At 38.1% G+C, this 21,132-nt stretch overlaps 1 protein-coding gene and 1 long non-coding RNA gene across 5 annotated transcripts in view; one reads left to right on the top strand and one right to left on the bottom strand.

Annotated features, from left to right (window-relative positions):
• Window positions 1-21,132, bottom strand: part of LOC141726967 (ras GTPase-activating protein 1-like) — a 190,671-nt gene that overhangs the window by 114,519 nt on the left and 55,020 nt on the right. For all 4 annotated transcript variants that reach the window (XM_074532116.1, XM_074532115.1, XM_074532117.1 and 1 more), the window contains exons 6-10: window positions 20,456-20,487; window positions 16,340-16,392; window positions 15,327-15,477; window positions 4,697-4,775; window positions 2,239-2,359 (exon numbers count right to left, since the gene is read on the bottom strand). In XM_074532116.1, the coding sequence (XP_074388217.1) occupies window positions 2,239-2,359; window positions 4,697-4,775; window positions 15,327-15,477; window positions 16,340-16,392; window positions 20,456-20,487 (436 nt within the window). The remainder of the gene's footprint in view (window positions 1-2,238; window positions 2,360-4,696; window positions 4,776-15,326; window positions 15,478-16,339; window positions 16,393-20,455; window positions 20,488-21,132) is intronic.
• LOC141726969 (uncharacterized) lies at window positions 95-20,950 on the top strand. Its single transcript, XR_012577925.1, has 3 exons — window positions 95-628; window positions 17,977-18,097; window positions 19,462-20,950. It is a non-coding gene; the product is annotated as an uncharacterized LOC141726969 (long non-coding RNA).

Here is a 21,132-nt window from a genome sequence, read left to right as displayed (position 1 = left end):
TTTTCAGCATGTAGCTAAAACTAGACCCTCTTCACAGACTGAAGTACAATTTTAGATGGTTCACTGTGCCGGTTTTGCATTGGAGCCACCCACAGAAGTGATTTTTCTGAGAGGAGCTGTTAATATCTTCCTCTGTGCCTAGCAAAAGTAATAGCTGGCTAGCTCTGAGAACTGGCAACCTGTTAAAGCATTAAGAAAGCTAGATCTGCTTCTGTGAGATTCACATTTTAAAACTAACAAGCCCGGGATAAGCTCTTTCCGGCCTTTAAAGAAAGAAGTTCTTTCCCCCCCCCCCCCCGGCCCGGTGGCTGGGCGGGGGAGGGGAGGCCGCGGAGCCTCGGCCCCAGTGGCTGCCGGAAAAGGAAGAGGAGGCCATCCACCCCAGCGTACTGCAGCTGAACCCTAGCCTAGTTGCTGAGATCCCAACCACACCCCCCTCCTTCAGCGCGGCCTGAAATAAATCACCATAAATGCTTCAGCCACAGCGTAGCAGAGACCACATGACCACCCGCAGGCCTGGGTGAGATATTAACTCTTTCACTGCACGGATGAAACTTGCAAAACATCGATCCTCTCTCAAGTGGAAGAAAAGAGTGAAGACACATAGAAGACAACATGAGGCACTGAGGTCAGTAAAGAAGTCAAATTCCGGATGGGAGGAGAATGAGGAGATGCCTTAGTTTTGGGCTGAAATCCTCATGTAAGGCTATGGAGAAGAATATAATTGATACATCAGACTCTTTTACCCTGTAACTCATTAAATGCATTGGGGGGATGTAGCATTCTAACCACAGCCATAAACAGAAGCACTAGTGTTGAAATAACCAGATGTTGCAGTAGCTGTGATCAAATGCAAAGTTTGAACAGAGAGAAATGAGAACGATGAGAAACCTTGCCTCAGGAATAGAAGAAGACCTCTGTTCCCAGAGATAGATGAAGAGAACTTTTGCTTTTATGCTAGAACAGCTCATCCTTAAAAATGGCACCCCAATAAGTTGACATGGCCCAGGAACGCAGCTGTGGGATGGCTGCAAGAGATGGGAGGGACTTCCCAGGTGGCTCCTATTCGTGGAAATTAAAAAGCATGGGAGAACTCTTTCTTGTAGAGAAGTGAAGTCTCCATGGCATAGCAAGAGAGACGCCTTTCCCTGAGTGAACTGAATAACAACTATTTTAGAGGTGGTAAACTGACTGAAAATACCAGGTTTTGTTTCTTTACGTTATCAGGGGAAAGGAAAGAGGAGTTGGGGGGGGGGGGGGAAGTGTTTTAAAGGTTTATTCTGATTTCTTATTGTTTTTTTATTTTAGTTCTGTAATACAGTTTTCTTTATGCCTTTTAAAGTTTGAGCCTTCTCTGCTCCTCGTCCTAAATCCTTATTTCATAGCAGAAAATGAGTAAATAATTTTATTGGCTGCATTGGCATTGGGCCAGCACTAAATTCATAACATTATTTGGTGCATTGGCCAGGAAATCCAAATTGGTGAACCAAAACCATTACACGAAATTGGCGTTTCTGCCTGGTTTCGAACTGAAACCGCTACATTCACTAAACATTTTCATTAATCTCAACAGGATTAAACAAGTGTGCATGAACTCTGTTCATATCAGTGAGAAGACTATATTTTGCAAATAATGTATGATGCTGTAAACAATCTCATTTATTATGGCTATTTTAAGTAAGAAACAGAGTTCTCTTTACATGATAAATTTATTTCTAAACTCTTGCCAACTGATCAGCATAACAAATTGCATCACAATATCTTAAAATTACTAAAAACCAGAAATGGGAATACAGTATATGCAAATCTGGATCAGAACCATGCCCCAAAAATACATATTAAAAAAATTTAACCATTTAAAAAAAAAAAGTTAAAAAAAAAAGTTAATACCCAGAGATCAATATGTTGAGGTTTGTTGGAAGACAAATTAGATGTGCCAGTACAATGTGGATTTAGCCATTGACTAAAACAACAAAAAAAATCACTCATTCTTTAATGTTCACCGAATAAAACTGATAAGGTTCTGAACTAATTCATACATAAAGCACAGTACAGTTTGAAAAAAACATTCAGCCTTTATTTTCAACTTGATCATCATAGGTCCACCACAGCCCGTCATAAACAACCTTTTGCTCACTTCAATTTTGCCTCTGCTAGTACCACTACTACACAAAATTTGCATACATACCTGCATCTTTTAGAAAAAAAGTACATTTTATAAAATCAAACAGAACTCACTTTTTTTTAGAAGATATCCTTTTTTGACAATATTTTTATAAAAAGCATCCTTTGTTTTGCGACGAATTGTATTGTAGATTTCTTTTCCATCGACTGTATCATTAAACACTTGTTCTTGATGCTGGTAAACAAGGAAGAAATCAACATTTTTTTTAAGCTCAGAAATCACTGTGAAACAATTGCATACTATGCAGCTGCAACCAAACTTTTATTGAATCCTACTAATTCCTTAGTCTCTCATGTATCTTAACAAATCAATATAATTTAATACACTACATTTGGTAGAAATGTAATATGACTACTTCTTGTGGAATGATTAGGCCACAATTATAATATGAAAAGAAAAACAAGGTTTAAATACAGACTAATTTTCAAAAAGTATCATCTGTATTTATGTTTTTTAATACTAAATAGCTTTCAGCAATTTATGCAAAATTTACATAAATCTTTAAAGGTTCTTTAACTTCTGTCTTCTACCATGGATTTTGAGACTGAGTAATTAAGGATAAACTCTGAACCAACAAGAATGGTATAGATCACAATAAAAACTGAATTATTAACACACAGCTAGTGCACAGTTCCTCACTAATCTTATTAGCACTCATACACTAAATGACTGTCATTCTAACAAAAAGCAAGAGGAGAAAGTAGAAACAGGACATTGAAAAAGGATAAATTCACATATAAAACGAAGATCTGGAAATAATGTTACCCAGCTACAATGGCCAAAAGCCAAGCCAAGTTTGGCCTTACCAAGTCAGCTGATCAGCAAAAGTTCTTTAGCCATAAGAAAACATGAAAAGCAAGACTATCAGACAGAGAACAGTATCAAGAAAAAGTGATATGCACTAGCTCCATACTAAATACTTTACTTTTCTCTCCTCTATTCTATAAGAATCATGGTTTTAAACAATATGACAAAGGCAAGATGAAAAACATTTCAGTAATAGGAATTACAGGGCTGACAATAGAAACAATATCCAAGTTTATACTAACTCAGTATAATCTCCATAACATATCTATGGAAAAAATAACATAAAAAACAACACATCTAGTGAAAAATGTTTTAAAGTAAATTTCAAAATTAGAAACAGGAAGTCTACTAGATTGAAGCAACAGCATGAAGGACTTGTGGGGTTTTTTTCTTCACAAACAGAGCATGACAGTATGTGGTAATTACACCACCAATATCTTTTTTTTTTTAACAAAGGAAAGTCACACATATATCTTAATAACTTAAAATAATTTGATGCAGTCTCACATGGAAAATTAGTCAACACAGAGAAAGTTATTTATACAGGAACCATAATTGGATAGACAAAGTGCCAAAAGGAAGATGATCGTCATAATCCAAAAAGAATGATAGAGGGCAAGGAAAGTTATTGGGTGAAGCTTTTCAAGGATCAGTCTCTGAATTCAAGTTTCCTCACATTTGTCTCAAACGCATTGAAGAGCATGAGCTAATAGAAGCAGAAAACTGGGAAGCATTGATGACAAGTCAGCAGAAAAAAACCCAAGCAGCTAGAATAATAAGTCTACTAATACAAGATAAAATTTGCTCTTGTTGACACTTACCGATAGCAAACAATATAATACAATGTGGGTACGGTAATGACACAGATAATGTTCTAGGATAAGACACAGATAACCTTCTGCAATCTGGTAAACACTCTCACAGAAAAAAGGAATTACTAATGACATTGAGCTGTTCTGGTTCATTACATTCAAGAAACACATACTCACACTGGAATATGGTGCTAGTAGGACAGCTACAAGAATCTTACGAAGAGACAAAATCAGATTTTGGTATGCTCATCTTAGTGAGCTGACTAAAAAATAATACAAAGGAATGCCCTTGAATTAATATAATAGCTCTAACAAAGGGGTAACTATTTAGGTTAGAAATTAAAAACAAATTTCTAACCATCAAAACAGGAAAGTTGACGAATACATAGGAAGAAAGGATAAAACTATACTTTTGAACTAGTTATAACTTTAGGAAAAACTAGACAATATAGTATGTTTATTATCAGTGGTCTCTTAGGATGAATTTATGCTACAGGGCAACAATGTTCTTGAACACACCCTGTAATCCTGGCCCCTTGATCATCTCTGAAGATTTTCTTTTCATACAGATTTTTTTGAGGGAAGAAAGATATTAGACACAGAAGAATAGAGAGCAGCCTAGTTCAGGGACCAGAGTTAGGGGCACAAGATGGAGCATTTACACCCCAGAGCACAGACAAAGCTAATAACTTTTGTTTATTACAAGCCAATAGATAAACTAATGCATATGAAAATAAAATAAAAGAAACACAAACTCAAAACAAAAATTCAGGAGGGAATGATGTTGTTTAACTACAATGGATACCTGTGTAATAATTCAGTTCCTATATTATAAATATTTGAGGACTAAGTAAATACCTTCAATAACAAGCGCTCAGAGATTAAGTTTTACCTGCATTGGAACAGGATCTTTAAGGTAATATCCTTCAACAATCTGTTCTTTTCTATAATGTTCAATGATCTCTGCAATACTGTTCAAATAAGAAAAACAATATTTAAAATGTTAAATCAATTAGTTTTTCCTCTCTATGAGACATGCAATCACACTACATTTCCTCACATATTTATAATAAAAATCAAGTGTTAAACATCATAATCTCATTTGCAGCAATGACAATCTACTAATAAATACATTGAAGTCAGGAAAAATCACAGAACTGCATTTATTTATTCTAAATGTCACAGAATATTTTCAATCAGATGTTGAAAATGCATGTATTGAGTATGTCTGGGATGGAGTTAACTTTCCCCACAGCAGTCCTCACAGTGCTGTGCTCTGTATTTTTAGCTAGAAAGATGTTGATAAACAACCAGTTTTGGCTACTGCTGAGCAGTGCTCCCACAGCATCAAGGTTGTTTCTCCAACCCCATTCCTCAAAAGCCAGTAGGCTGGGGGTGGGCAAGAGCTTGGGAGAGGACATAGCCAGGAGAGCTGACCCAACCTGACCAAAGGGATATCCCATACTGTATGACGTGCTCAGTAATAAAAGCTAAGAGAAGGGGAGAGGGGGGAGGGCATTCATTATTAAGACATTTGTCTTCCAAAACAACCACTATGCATACTGAGGCCCTACTTCCCAGCAAGTATCTGAACATCACTTGCTCATGGGAAGAAGAGAAAAAAAATTATTGTTTTTCCTTTGCTTCCCTGTGCAAGCCTTTTCTTTGTTAAACTGCCTTTTTCTTGACCCACAAGTTTTTTCCCCCATTTTTCTCCCAGTCCCAATGAGGGGGCTGGGGACTGAGAAGGGGTCTTGGTGGGCACATGGCAACCAGACAAGGTCAACCCACCTCAATGCCAAATGAGTACACTACCTTTTCCACATTCAAGTAACACGTGCATTTCTCAGCTCTCCAAACAGGCTGAAAATTGCTATTTTATTGGTAATAATTTTCAAAGTCCTAGAGTAACTAAGAAAGGGGAATGGAAGATATTTCAAACTGTTGAAATCAAGTTTTTTTAGGAAGATGAGAATGGGAAATCAAAAAAAGGTTTTGTAACATGGACTATACAGAATGTACGTCAAATCACTGAACCATTGTGTTAAATTAAACACTCAGTCAGCAACATGTTTCTATGGGTAAGCTTACATTTTAATTACCAAAGTCAGGTTGAATTTCTATTTTGAAGGATCAGGAAAGAAGTAGTGACAGACACAACCTAAAATTCAATATATCTTTGAATTGCTCTTATTTTTGCAGTTATTGAAAGTTACATTGTAATAAAGAGAAGTTAACATCAACACAGATGAAGCAGTCATATATGAAATATAAACCTGAAGATAAGGTAATTCAGAAGAAAACAAAAACAGACATGATGTGTTTTCTCATTTCATATAGACTGTTAGCTGTGTGTGCAAATGTAATCAAAGAGGCACACATGATAGATCTTTGGCCTATTACAATTGGATAAAATTTTATTGAAAGGAAAAATATAGGATACTATAAAATTATCATAAAAACAATCATAAATTACATGTAACTAAATCAATATAAAGAAATCTATTTGCTTTGTCTCAATTTCATTCTTCTAAAGCTATGAACTAGTGTATACGCATTAAGCTAAAAATGTTCACAGGAAGATTATTTATTTTTTCAAGTTTGTAATGACTTGAATTTTTCAATATTACTAAACCCCAAATAAATTTAAATTTTATTGATATGCAACATGCATATGCCATTTTCACCATGACAATTTAAGCTTTACTACACTGTATAAAATAATCACTCGCTGTATTTTGCATGTTGAACAGCTATTGCCAATATGAGGGCAATCAATAATAAAGCAGCTTTATACAATTTCTTTAGCCCTCTTCTCCCCCACACACTCAACTCAGATGGTCATTATCTATTGTCACCACTGAAGCAGTCCAAATGACTGAACAAACCAAACATTATAAACAGAAAGGTACTACATATAATCAAATACACTCGAGAATGAATTATCAAGTCATCCAAGTTATATAACGTAAAATACAAAGCATGAGATGGAACAGACCACAAAAAGAATCAAGGCGACAGGAAAATAGGATTTATAAATATTTTCAGCATCTGACTGTGACAGTGGTCACAAGGGTTGTCAGGATGAGGGAAGAGACGAGAATGTTGACTCTATATTCAGAATGTTTGATTTATTATTTTATGATATATATATTACATTATAACTATACTAAAAAGAATAGAAAGAAGTTTCTTCTCAGAAGGCTAGCTAAGAATAGAAAAGAATGAATCACAAAGATTTGTGGCTCAGACAGAGAGCGAGAGCTAGCCCTGCTGTGACTGGTCACTAAATTTAAACATCTACAGGAGACTAATCACAAATCTACTTGTTGCATTCTACAGCAGCAGATAATCATTGTTTACATTTTGTTTCTGAGGCCTCAGCTTCTCAGAAGAGAAAAAATCTCAAGAAAAGATTTTTAGTGAAAAGATGTCTGTGACATCTGACATCAACAAAATCCTACTTACACAAAATACATCAAAGGTATAAATAAGTATGAATTTATAAAAAGGAATGGTTAAACTTGCTTTGATATGGAGAAATAAATATGAGTCTCAATACTATACTACAGTTACACTAGAAATTGTAAAATGTTTAGCATGGTTTATTAGGCTGCCCAGATCCTAGCTACTTGGATAATTTTAAAAGTATCTCATCATATTAAGCAATATCGGTCTTTTAATACTTAATGGGTGAATTAAGGGTTATTCCAACAGCTGATGATAAGGATATTAGAACAGAACAGCATTTTACTCTGATAAGGACAATAGAACAGAACAGAACAGCCTTGGAGAAATAGATAAAGGATGTAACTTAGGCAAACAAAAGTCATGCAAAATGCAAGCAGGATGCCAGCTCAGCTCTGCAAGGCTGACAAAGCAGAAGTTATGCAAAACAACAATATTGCGCTTACTCTAAAGCAGGGCTCAAGGAACAGCCACCTAAAAAAGGACACCAGATGTTGAAGACTACTGAAGAAGCATATAAGGACTTTTGATAAGGGGTGTGACTATGTAAAATAAAGCCAAGGAAGTGGGGATAGCTAATTAATATGTAATACATATACCTCAAGTAAGCAGGGATAGCTAATGAATATGTAATCAGTGTGTATGATAAAACCCCTGTTCACTTGATGCTCAGGGCACTTGATTAGCGGAAGGATCCTCTGAGTGACCAGCATGCTGCAATAAAGAATGCCTACTTTCTAGTACTCAAAACTGTGTTAGAAAGTTTCTATCTGGCCAATTTTGGAATCACTGACATTTCAAATTGTGAAGAATACAGAAAACAGAACACTACATCATTAAATTATAAGGAAAAAGACATGAACATGTTAATACGTGTTAAGCCCATAATGTTCAGCCTATCAAAACATGGATTAATATATCAGTTAAAATAAAAAAGTCTTCCAACAACTGCAGTCATCATCTAGTCTGAAAATTGTCTCATCTCTCAAATTAAAGATAATTTGAAAGCTTGTTAAATCTATAAATGTTAGGTCAATATTTCTTATGTTCTACTTTGACATGGAATCAACAGATACACACCTGTGTGCTGCTGACCCCTTCTAAGTTTTTCAAGTTTTTGGAAAACTCTCTCTTAGGAAGGTGAGATTTCAGAAAGAAAACAGAATGAGAGGACAAAGTGGCATGAGATATGCCTATCCTACTCCACCTTCTAAAATCAGAAGTGAAACTTTAAAATTGTCACCTTACATTCAAATATCATTTTACTTCCCAGGTAGTTTGCATATCCAGACACGGGACTGGAAGTTTCACAACCTGTATAAGTAATACTACGTTTCTGCCTATATTCCAAAAGCAAGCACAGGTAGTATTTTCCTCAGTCTTCCCAGTAAGAGGGAGAGGCTTTAGAATAAACAGGTGAACTCAAGACATCTGGATCCAGGACTGATGCCTCTACCAGAATATTGCTTTTTATAACCATGGAAAGTCTGAGACACAATAAATGAGCTTTGCTTGGTCTTATCTTATGCAAGCTGTTACAGCTCTAGAGTTCAGTCTCTAAGGGGACTGGGTGCTAGAAGCTAGCTCGCTTTCAGACTAAGGCTGTGGGTTAGCCTCTAGCAAGCAGGGAGATATTCAGCTCTTAGTGATTAGGCAGCTCTTGTGATTTCAGCTTTGCTTGCTAGGTAGCTTTTCTCTTGGCTTAAGGCTCTAGCAGACGGTAGAGAGAGGAGAAGCAGAAGACGCTGGCTGTTCCACGAGTATGGCTTTATTGTAGGGGTCCGTGAAGGGTCTCAGCTCTTCTTCTTCCGAGTTAGTAGGGGTACAGTATGATACTTTTATACTCTTGGCTTGGATCTAATCTTGACTAATGGCAAAGGTGTTAGAGTGACTATAAGTGACTAATAGTAGGGTTTAACACAATATTGCCTTACATGGCTATAGGGATAAGGTACAAGGCGGATGTCTCTGGAGACAGGAAACTTCTTTGCTGCTGTGTCAGCATTCTATTCTTCAAGGGGCCCTGGCTAAACCTGAGGGGTTTACTACAACACAAGGTATGCTGGGACCTGACATGATCCATCTGTCCTGACAGGGGAAACGCTTCCTCATTCATAAACTCACAGGACTGATTGAGAGGGCTTTAAACTACAATCAGTGTAGGAAGGGGACACCAACAGGAGAGCTGAAGGTAAGCCAAGGGTTGTCATGGTATCACCTGAGGATGGCAATGCTAATGGAGTGCTGGAATGATGGCTATGACAGGCTATTCAGGAGGGATAGGCAGAGCAGGCAAGGTGGACGAGTTGCACTGTATGTAAGGGAGAGATGTGACTGTACAGTACTTACAGTTAACATTAATGTGGCTGAGAGACTCTGGGTGAGGATTTGGGGGATGGAAAACAGCAGCTGTCAGAGTAGGTGTCTGCTATCCATCTCCCAGCCAGGATGATAGCACTGATAAGTTATTCTACAGGCAATTAGGAGAAATCTCTGGATCAGTAGCCCTTATCCTTATGGGAGTTTTCTACTTCTCTGACATCAACTGGGGATATCATATTGCTGTGACAATTAACTCTAGGAAATTCCTAAAGTTTGTAGGAGATAACTTCTTGTGACAGGTACTCAGTGAGCCAGCTAGGAAAGATGTCATCCTAGACTTATTGTTTGCAAACAGAGAAGGACTCGTGAGATAGGATGGTAGGTGGCTGTCATGGCCACAGTGATCATGAAATGGTTGAGTTTAAATATTTCAGTGTAATGAGAAAAAAGGACAGCAGAGTTGCTACCCTGGACTTCAAGAGAGAAAACTTTAGGCTATTCAGATTGCTACTTAGCAGTGTCCCCTGGGAATCTGCTTTTGAGGGCTTAGGGGTCCATGAGTACTGGTTGGTCTTTAAGAACCACCTTTTAAAAGCACAGGAATAGGCAATTCCAGTGTGTCGCAAGTCAAGCAAATGGGACAGAAGACCAGCTTGACTGAACAGGGAAGTCCTTGACAAGCTCAGAGGGAAAAAATTTTTAGGATCTCTGGAACTGAGGTCAGGCTTCACAGAAAAATTACAGAGCCCTTGTTTCCATATGAAGGGAGAAGACATCGAAGGCCAAATCTCAACTAGTGTGTAAACTCTGTCTGGAGAGTAGCCCTGCAGAAAGAGATCTGGGGGTGCTCGTTGACAACAGGCTCAATCAAAGGCAGCAGTGGGCCCTGGCAGCCGAGAGGGTAAATCACACCCTGGGGTGCATCAAGCATAGCATAACCAGCCAGTTAAAAGAGGTGACTATCCCTCCATATTTAGCATTGGAGCAGCCTCACCTTGAGTATTGTGTGCAGTTCTGGGCCCCACCATTTAAGAAGGATGTGAAGGTCCTTGAATGTGTCTAGAGAAGAACAACAAAACTGGTGAAAGGTCTGGAATGAATGTTCTATGAGGAGCAGCTGAGGACACTGGGTTTGTTTCATTTGGAGAAAAGGAGGCTGAAGGGTGACCTCATTGCTCTCCACAATTTCCTGAGGAGGGGAAGTGAAGAGGGAGGTGCTGAGCTCTTCTCCCTGTGATCCAGTGACAGGACATGTGGGAATGGTTCAAAGTTGTGCCAGGGCAGGTTGCGACTTGACATTAGGAAGCATTTCTTTACCCAGAGTGTGGTCAAACAGCGGAACAGGCTTTTCCCAGAGAGGTAGTTGATGTCCCATGCCTGTCTGAGGACAATGCCCTTAGTAATATGCTTTAACTTTTGGTCAGTCCAGAACTAGATAATCGTTGTAGGTCCCTTCCAACTGGAACAAATAAACAAAAAAAATCCAACCAACCCCACTCACCCAAAAAAAACCCCAATTCTGAAACCTACCCCAAAGCAAAAAGCTAAACCAAAAAAACCCACACCCTCCTGTAACAAAACCACATCATAAACAAAAACAAACAAAAGAAACCCAACTGTAAAACATGGAAGCTATTCACAGAACAGCTGAGGTTGCAAGGGACCTCCAAGATCACCTAGTTCAAGTCCCCATTTCAAAGAAGGTATAACAGATTGCTTAGAATCTTGTTCATCAATGTTCTGAATATCTTTAAAGATGGAGACTCCACAAGCTCTTTGGGTATTCTCTTCCAGTGTTTGATCACCATCACACTGGCCACCACTACAAAGAGTTTCTCTCTCTCTTCTTTGCTCCCTCTCTATCAGGAATTTATACAGAATAATAAGATTCCCCACTACCACCTTCTCTTCTCAAAGCTGAAGAGTCAAAGCTCTCTCCACTTGTCCTCAAACAACAGATACTCTAATCCATCATCTTCATGGCCTTTTTCTAGAAGCCTACAACACCTGGACTCAGTATTCTCAAGCAGTCTCCCATCCAGTATTAACTGGGCCCAAAGCTGCTTAGCTTCTAAGATGAAATGAAACAGAGTATGTTCAGGATGGTGTGGCCACAGGCTAGTAAGCATATATTTTCTGTTTGAGATTTCATGATATGCAGTTAGTGAAATCACATCTCCTGTCTCACCATCGTGCCCCTTGCCCCCCAACTGACTTTGACAATTTTTACATGAAAAAGTAGATATTCATAGAATCATTTAGGTTGGAAAAGACTTCTAAGATAATCAAGTCCAACCATTAACCTAGAACTGACAAGTTCACCACTAAACCATGTCCCTAAGTACCACATCTACACAGTCTTTAAATCCCTCCAGGGATGGTGACTCCACCACTGCCCTGGGAAGCCCTTTCTAATGCTTGACAAGTCTTTTGGTGAAGAAATTTTTCCTGATATTCAATCCAAACCTCCCCTGGCACAACTTCAGGCAATTTCCTCTTGACCTATTGCTTGTTACTTGGGAGAAGAGACCAACACCCATCTTGCTAAAATCTTCTTTCAGGGAGTTGTAGAGAGCAATAAGGTCTCCCCTGATCCTCTTTTTCTCCAGGCTAAACCTCCATTTCCTCAGCCACTCCTCATAAGACTTGTGCTCCAGAGCCCTCCACAGCTTCATTGCCCTTCTCTGGACACGCTCCATCACATCGATATGTGTCTTGTAGTGAGGGGCCCGGAACTGAACACAGTATCCAAGGTGTGGCCTCATTAGTGATAAGTACCCCAGTAGTCACGTATCTTGTCCATGGAATAAACATAGAGATCACAAAAGTTACATGCTTTACTGAAGTCCATGGAAAAATACTATTTCAATATCTAGTCAAAATAATTCACTCAATATGTATTTCACATTTACTATATATTAAGACCTTCAAATAGACAACTAAAAGACTACAGACTGTCTGTTTTGTAGAGATTCTATAAGAAATAAGGAAAGCAAATCTCCATATGAGTGTAAATATGGTTTGTTAGTTATACTCATCAATAGAAGTTTTGAGCAATTTATATGCAGAATAGTGGGTGAACATGCAAATGGAGAAGGTTAGTAGAAAAAGTAGTCGTCCTATGCCTGACAGAACACTAGATTCCCAAGATGTACTCAGAAATTTTCTGCCATGATCACTCAAAATAACATTGTCTGGCTTTTGGAATATAGTCTGATACATAGCATTGCTTATATTGGTTCCAGTCCCATGTCTGGATATTTACATTACCTGGAAAATAAAACAACAGTCAGCTTTTGAGTTAGTTTCTTAACTATTCTTCAAGCTGTTACTTTTGTATGGAAAACTTTATTCTACAATTTTTGTGGCTATAATTGTAATCAATACTCTTCCAAAGAAGATTGGCTTTATTTTATCCATTTTTTAATCCCACTTAAAATCGCTAAAGCAGCAAGAGAAGAATATTCAAGAGAAACAACACTACTACCATGTGGGATTCACATTCTCTGAACCTGAGAGAAGCAGTGAGTGAAGCAGAGAAAAGAATGATCAAAACAATTCTTATCTCATTCGCTGCTCCTGTGTTGTGTCAAAGTAGAATGCAATATGGAGATTGTTTACCCAGAGTGATGGTGTTTTGTTTCTTTGGCCTTTTAGGGCCAAGCGTGTGTGTCAGGACTGTCAGCTTACAGTCACGAGATTCTGTGCAGTTGAGTTGAGTTGGGTGCTTGTGCAGATTCAGTTTAGATGTAATGTAATATGGTGTAATATAGTATAGAATAATATAGCATAATAAAGTAATTAATTAGCCTTTTGATAAGATTGAGTCCTCCTCATCATTCCTCCCGGACGTTGGGCAAAATATCACCAATACTACCAAGGATGATTTTTTTCAAGTTCCAGTCTAATACTAGCATCAGATTTAAAGCAGATACCCTCAGAGCATTTAAAGAAATAGCTTATAAAAAAGATCAATGAAAACTGTTTAACATATGCATTTAAAGAAGCAGCACATCTTCAACCTCTAGTTTTTCACCTTGAAGACAAACTCTACATTTTTGATGAAGAATAAACACAGATGTTCTCTCTGCCCCAATAAATGCTCATAAATAATTTCATTATCTTGCAGAAACTCATACTTCCTATATTTCTGTTCTGAATTTAATGCCATTTGATGCTTTTCAGCAACTTCTGACTGTTTCATACAATAATCCACCTTAGTCTTCACATATTTAAAGACTTCCTTCTTCCAGGGTCCATAACAAATAAACCAGTACAAGAATTAAGAAGTCCACAGAAAGCTATTCCTTTTTTTCCTGCTTCTCATTTATTGCCCTCTGCAGTATATCTTATGGTAAATAATTTGGGGCAGTTACCACCTTCATTTTGCATCATTATCCTGCATGTTTGAACTTTCAAGAAGTCTATCAACTGTCAGTAAATATGAATTGGACAGAATTTGAGCCTAAGAGTATATTAGTAATTCTCCAAAACATTCAATTAAAACTAGAAGTCTTTCAAAGCCAAGTAGTTCTCTCACACTGAGGAAGATCTTTGCAACCTAGGTACCAAAATATTCAAAAAGCCCTCTAAAAGCATATTATCATAGCTTAGTGGTGCTTAATCTTTTCATCTTCTTTTCCATCCAATGTCAAGGAAAGAATCTTCTCTAGTGAATCCAGCAGTGGGAAGTAATAACTTACTGCAGTAAGTTTCTGGAGCTATACTCTCTAATACTGCGAAGCCATTTGAGACTAAAAAGACTTCCACTAATTTGCTAATTAGCTTGACATCATCTACAGTGTTTGAAATCTATCATTCTCCCGATACACTATGTAACTAGAGAATGGGCAAAAGAGGATTTACCTTCAAAGGCTGACACTGAAGCTAGCTTGATTTTCAATGAGGATGTCTGGAGGCCAGACTGATTAATGTAGAAGATACTCAAGCAGTCTGTGTGTGGGATATATATAGGTTAATGAGGTTCCAATTGCTTAGTCTCAAACCATTGTTCATTTGAAATCATATGAAGAAGTCCACTGAACTTATTAGTTAGGAGACCTCAACATTTTCTCAGACACATCAGTTGCTGGATCTCTACCCACTCAGAAGCCAAGCTGGAATTGAGAGAAATTCTCTATTGGGATGAAGAATGCCCTGGGTCTAGGTGAACACGTCCAGAAAATTTCTGATCATGTGACAGGCAATGGCCTCAGTTAAGAGAGAAAGGTGAGCTTTCACTATCTGCACTTCTGACCAAAATATTCAGATATATTAAGGTGATTAATTTAATGACTTTTTTCAACAATAAAGGTAATTTTTCCCTTTGTTGACAATACCCATTTCTATTGTTTATACTTTAAAATCCCTACTGAATGTCTCCAATAAAACTAATATTTTAATTTTCCCCTTTCATATACACAAAACTCCTAATTACAAACAGTAGTTTCCAAGACAACACAGCGTTCTCCTAATTACATGTCATAATCCAATGTATAGGGTAAAGAAAATAATTTACAGAAGGAGAAAAATACTTCAGAAGAAACAAGTTACACCTAAGCTTTTGAAGGCTTTCAGAATGTACTTAGTTACAACTAACTACTAAGCAAGTTAAACTCCTAGTATATCCTTAAGAAACACTGAAACTTTATGATCATATCAGTAAGTTATCAGCAATATGTTATACAAGTTCCTTACAGAACTGTAAAATACACACGACTATTAAAACTTACCTATTATAATATCTGCCTCCCATCATAAACTGATTGCTTGATGTTGGACATATTTTAAAACGTTGAATATTTTCATTGGTCCGAAAATAAAGTGAATAATCACCAGGTGTATTATCTGAAGGCCTCACAAGAAAACTGCACACCTGACCAACTGAAAAGATATAATACAGCATTATTAACTGTTACTTGTGTCACTTATGAGCTCTTATCAAAGCTCTTTCTGTACAAATTAGCAAGAATTGCATACATAAAGGATAAAGTCTGATCTAAGTTCCAACAGTGATCCCCATTCTTCCCCCAAAAAGGATGAAGTAGTACTAAACTGCCAAAGTTAATGCCAAATCATTTGGCTGTAGGTGACAACCTATCCCAAACTTTTGTCAGCTCTTTACAAGAGCATAGGGTGTGCATATGCGTTTTGACAATATTTTCAGAAAAACTAAATATTTTTGTTCTCATATTTAAGGTATGTTATTTGGCAGTATGAGTATGAAATCTTGATGTTTTCATTTAAAAAAATATTTCCTCTATGAGAAGACTAAAGTTTAATACATTCTCCCATAAGTATATAACAGCATCAAGCCTTCCAGAGTTCAAGAAGTGTTTGGACAACATGCTCAGGCACATGGTGATTCTTGGGGGATGGTTCTGTGCAGGGCCAGGAGTTGGACTCAATGATCCTTGTGGGTCCCTTCCAACTCAGAATATTCTGCAATTCTGTGAACAGTATTTTCTCCTCAGTATTTTAATGAAGCCCGAGATATATTTATGTATATTACAAAAATGTTTTGAAAATTAGCTATTTCAATCAGAATTCTGAAACTAACTTTACTTGAGAACATTAAAAAAAAAAACCCTCAATGCTCAGCCATGAAGTTTTTCCAATGTAGTAGCAACCACAGATCTGATGCTCCTATGTTCATACAGAAGAAAAAACAAGTTGTCCTGCAGTCTCAAAGGATTAATTTGTCTCATTCCCCTACCACTGTATTTCCATCTGAAATAAAAAGTACCTGTCATCAGTAAATTGTAAGCATCTTGTTTGGAGATCTTCCCATGGAACCATCTTAAAGATAAAGAGAAAAATTAGAAAGCAAAATTATCAGCTCTCTTTTTTAGTAGGTGTGACATCTAAGACTCTGAGATCTATGAATTAATCTCTGGTACATATGAATGAATTTTTGTTAAAAAAATCTAGCAAATATTGATTATATAATATGCAACTGTTATGTTATTTAGCAATTCTGTTTTTCTACCAACAGAATGAAAAATAAATATCTACATCTATATAAACTTGAGTACAGGTGTCCAACACAAAGCAGATGTTCAAATCCAAATGTGTTTAGAGATTAAAGGCATTGTTTGAATGCTAGATAATGACAGGCATATTTGAAGCCAGTCTCAGACAGGAATTTATTTGAAGCATGAAATACAAAGCCCAAGGACATTAATGAAAGTTAAATACTATACAGAATAACTAAAATGGAATTTTGCTAGAAGCTGAGGAAATAAACTCCAGTTTTATTAACTACTGAATAAATAAGAATCGTTGTAGTTTCCTTCGTCAGATCATCATCCAAAAAAATACAGCTATCTATCTAGTCTTCAACCTAATACCAACGATTATAGGAAACAGCTTGATGTTGCACAGGTATTCAGTTTACATGTGACATACCACATGCTACATCTTGAGAGCTCATCCTGTCTTTTAAAGGAAAGCTAGAAATAGGGCCTTTCATTGCAGAGTGGATATGTACATGCATGCATGTTTAAGTGTGTCCTTAGTAACAAAGGGGTCCAGGAAGGCTGGACATACTTTAAGATAGAAATGGTAAAGGTGCAAGAGCAGACTGTCCCTGTGTACCTAAAGACAAGCTATCAGGGAAGAAAATTGGCCTAGTTGAACAGGGAGCTTTCACAGCAACTCAGGTTAAAAAAAAAAAGTGAGTTTATGACCTTCGGAAGAAGGGGCAGGCAACTGAGGAAGAGTACAAGGATGTTGCTTGGTCATGCAGAGGGAATTAGAAAGGCAAAAGCCCAGCTGGCTACTTTCATAAAAGAAAATAAAAAGTATTTTTACAAATGCATTAACAACAAAATGAGGGTCAAGGAAAATCTCCATCTTTTATTGGATGTGGGGGGAAGGATGGGATGGACACATTGTTCCCAAGGATGAGGAAAAGGCTGAGGTACTTAATACCTTCTTTGCCTCAGTCCTTAACAAAGACTGGTTATCCTCAGGGTACCCAGCCCCCTGAGCTGGTAGACAGGGGTGGGAAGCAGAATAGATCCCCTGCAATTCAAAAGGAAGCAGTTAATGACCTGCCAAGCCACTAAAACACAAGTCTATGGGGCCTGATGGGATTCACCTGAGGGTACTGAGGAAGCTGGTCAAAGAGCTTCCTAAGATGCCCTCCATTATTTATCATCAGTCCTGGTGAACCACGGAGGTCCCAGATGACTGGAGGTTGGCCAATGTGATGCCAATCTACAAGAGGATCCAGAGAACTACAGGCCTGTCAGCCTGACTAACACCATCTGGAGTGCCATCACACAGCATGTGCAGAAAAAACAGGTGATCAGGCCTAGCCAACATGGGTTTAGCAAAGGCAGGTCCTGCTTGACCAATGTGATCTGCTTCTCTGACTAGGTGATCTGCCTGGTGGATGAGGGGAAGGCTGTGGATATTGTCTACCTGGACTTTAGCAAAGCCTTTGATACGGTCTCCAACTGCATTCTGCTGGAGAGGCTGAAGCCCATGGCTTGGACAGGTACCCTCTGATGGGAAAAAAACCGGCTGGATGGCCGGGCCCAGAGAGTGGTGGTGAATGGTGCTACAGCCAGTTTATATCTGGTCACTTATGGTGTTCCCCAAGGCTCAGTGCTGGGGCCAGTCCTGTTTAATATCTTTATAATCTGGATGGGAGGATCAAGTGCACCCTCAGTAAGTTTGCAGACTACACTGAGTTGGGTGGGAGTGTTGATCTGCTGGAGGGTAGGAAGGCTCTGCAGAGGGATCTGGACATGCTGGATCAATGAGTCAAGACCAACAGTGTGAGGTTCAACAATGCCAAGTGCCAAGTCCTGCACTTGGGTCAAAACAACCTCATGCGGCGCTACAGCCGAGGTTGACATCTGGCTGAACATAAGCCAGCGTGTGCCCAGATGGCCAAGAAGGCCAATGACATCCTGGCTTATATCAAAAATAGTGTACCCAGCAGGACCAGGGTAGTGATTTGCCTCCCTGTATTCAGCACTGGTGAAGCCACACCTCAAATACCGTGTCCATTTCTGGGCTCCTCACTGCAAGAAAGACATTGAGGTGCTGCAGCGTGTCCAGAGAAGGGCAACAAAGCTGGTGAAGGGTCTAGAGAGAAAGTCCTCTGAGGAGTGGCTGAAGGTACTGGGGTTGTTTAGCCTGGAGAAGGGGAGGCTCAGGGGAGACCTTACTGCTCTCTACAACTACCTGAAAGAAGGTTGCAGCCAGGTGGGAGTTGGCCTCTTCTACCAGGTAACAAGTAACAGGACAAGAAGACATAGCCTCAAGCTGTGCCAAAGGAGGTTCAGGTTGGACATCAGGAGGAATTTCTTCACAGAAAGGGTACTTACACATTGGAATGGGCTGCCCAGGGAGGTGGGAGTCACCCTCCCTGAAGGTTTTCAAAAAAGACTGAATGTGGCACTTAGTGCTCTGGTCCAGTTCACAATATGGTGATCAGTCAAAGACTGGACTCGATCTCAGAGGTCTTTACCAACTCAAATGATTCTGTGAAATAGCCCAAAATGAGACCAAACTAGGGCCTTAAAGGGAAAATTGCACCAGGAGAGGTTTAGGTTAGATATTAGAAAAAAATTCTTTGTGGAAAGGGTGGCCAGGCATTGGAACAGGCTGCCCAAGGAAGTGGAGGAGTCACCATCTCTGGAAGTATTCAAAAAATGCATGGATATGGCACTTGAGAACATGATTTAGTGGTGAATATGGTGGTGGTGCTGCTGGGTTGATGGTTGGACTTGATCTTAGAGGTCTTTTCCAACCTTAACGATTCTGTGATTTTGTGTAAAACAAAGCCTCTTACACATAAAAAAGAGCCCTAGTTCTAACAGTTCTAACTTGCTTTCTATATTACCTTTACAGGAAAATCGCTGGCTATTGGAATATTTACAGAAATCCCTGCCTCCCCTGGAATCTTCTGAGCAGCATGAGTGACTGAATTGAGTATCCAAGCTTCAAGATTTGCTACAAACTACTTTGTTTAAAAAAAAAGTTCCTGTATTTGAAGGCATCCCTACTACTGTAAGGCTGCTATACCAAACTGACTAGCACAACTTTGAAAATCTGTAAACTGAAGCTACACACCAACAATTTTCTTTCCCCTATTAGGAACAAAAACAATCAAGAAAACACCACCAGAAGAAATGCCTTCTTCTAACATCAGTCCTTTGGAGACTGCAAACTGGGTAAAAAATACAGAAAGCAGAAGCTGCAATTATTGCAAGCAAATAGAGGACAGATTAAGTTATCCAGCTACTAGAAATTTTCTGTAAATTTCATTTGCTGCTCATCTTTACAATAGAAAATCATATAACAATCAAGTTTCCTGTATCAATTCATTGCTCATGGTAAATTGTATTCATTTTTTACATTATTTAACAAGTTGGAATTCACTGCAAACAAATTATTTTAGTGTCTCCTGGTTTTCATTTAAAGTGCTAGCACATGAGGCTAATATCAAGTGTTACTATTATACTATCATTCCTCTAAATGATACTTTGATCCCTCTCCTGCAGTTAGAGTTAAGCAGACCTGAAAAAAGGTTACCTCTAAGCTAAACTGTATGTGTATAAAAAATCCCCACAAATCAGAAAACACCACATCCTCCAGTGAATATATTCTAGATAAAGTGATCACAGAGACTCATTCAAGATTTTCACTGTAAAACCCATTAACATTAGGCACAACTAATACAAGACTTCATGTCAATGACCTATGCAACTTCAACAGCTAAAATAGAAGAAAAGTCTTAAGATTAAAAAACAAGTACATTCAACTTTGGTTCACCTTCCCAATTTCATAGCTAAAGTTTACAAACAGTTGTTTTATGATTTGCTTAAAAAAAAAAAATTCTTACATTTTGCCTTCATGTGGATCTTCTTCTCTTCCCTAATAGGAAAATTAACATATTAAGTACATGACGACAGTATGCTTGAGTTTAGAAAAGTAAACTTCATAGGTTAAGACCTTCTGTAGAAATACCACTAAGCAGTCCAAGACATTTTTGAACTAGATGGTTTATTGCACAGTTCATGTAAAGAGGTTTTCAACTTAATTCACTGGAATTCAGTGGAAATTCAGCCATAACACATTATTTCAAAGGACTGTTTCTGTCACTCTTCAAGTCCTTCTTTACATGTGGTAACTTAAATCTAAACTTTTGTGAACTTCAACCACTAATGTAGAAATTTATAGTTAGATACTCTCACACTACCTTTTCAATTTAGCCATTCACATCCTGATACAGATATGAGAACAGGTGAAGCAAACTTTATTAATAGCAATATACATATGCTGCAAAGCAAACATCATCAAGACTCCAAAGCAATGGTGAACTACTTTGGAAAAAAAGCATGTGGGAGGGTGGGGTGGGTGTTTTTGTCCATTAAATAATCTCTTATCTTGCAGTAAATCAATTTCAATTATCTTTGTCACCCGATTAGCTTCCTGACTTAGCATAAGCCCTTCTACGTATAATTAACTCATCAGAATGTTGATATTCACACCTGGCCCTTAAAAAAAACGAAAACAAAG

The sequence above is a fragment of the Zonotrichia albicollis genome, chromosome W (genome assembly GCF_047830755.1).
Source record: "Zonotrichia albicollis isolate bZonAlb1 chromosome W, bZonAlb1.hap1, whole genome shotgun sequence".
NCBI lineage: Eukaryota > Metazoa > Chordata > Aves > Passeriformes > Passerellidae > Zonotrichia > Zonotrichia albicollis.
The sequence above is the reverse complement of the archived record's forward strand: the minus strand, read 5'-3'. Positions and strand labels throughout refer to the sequence as shown.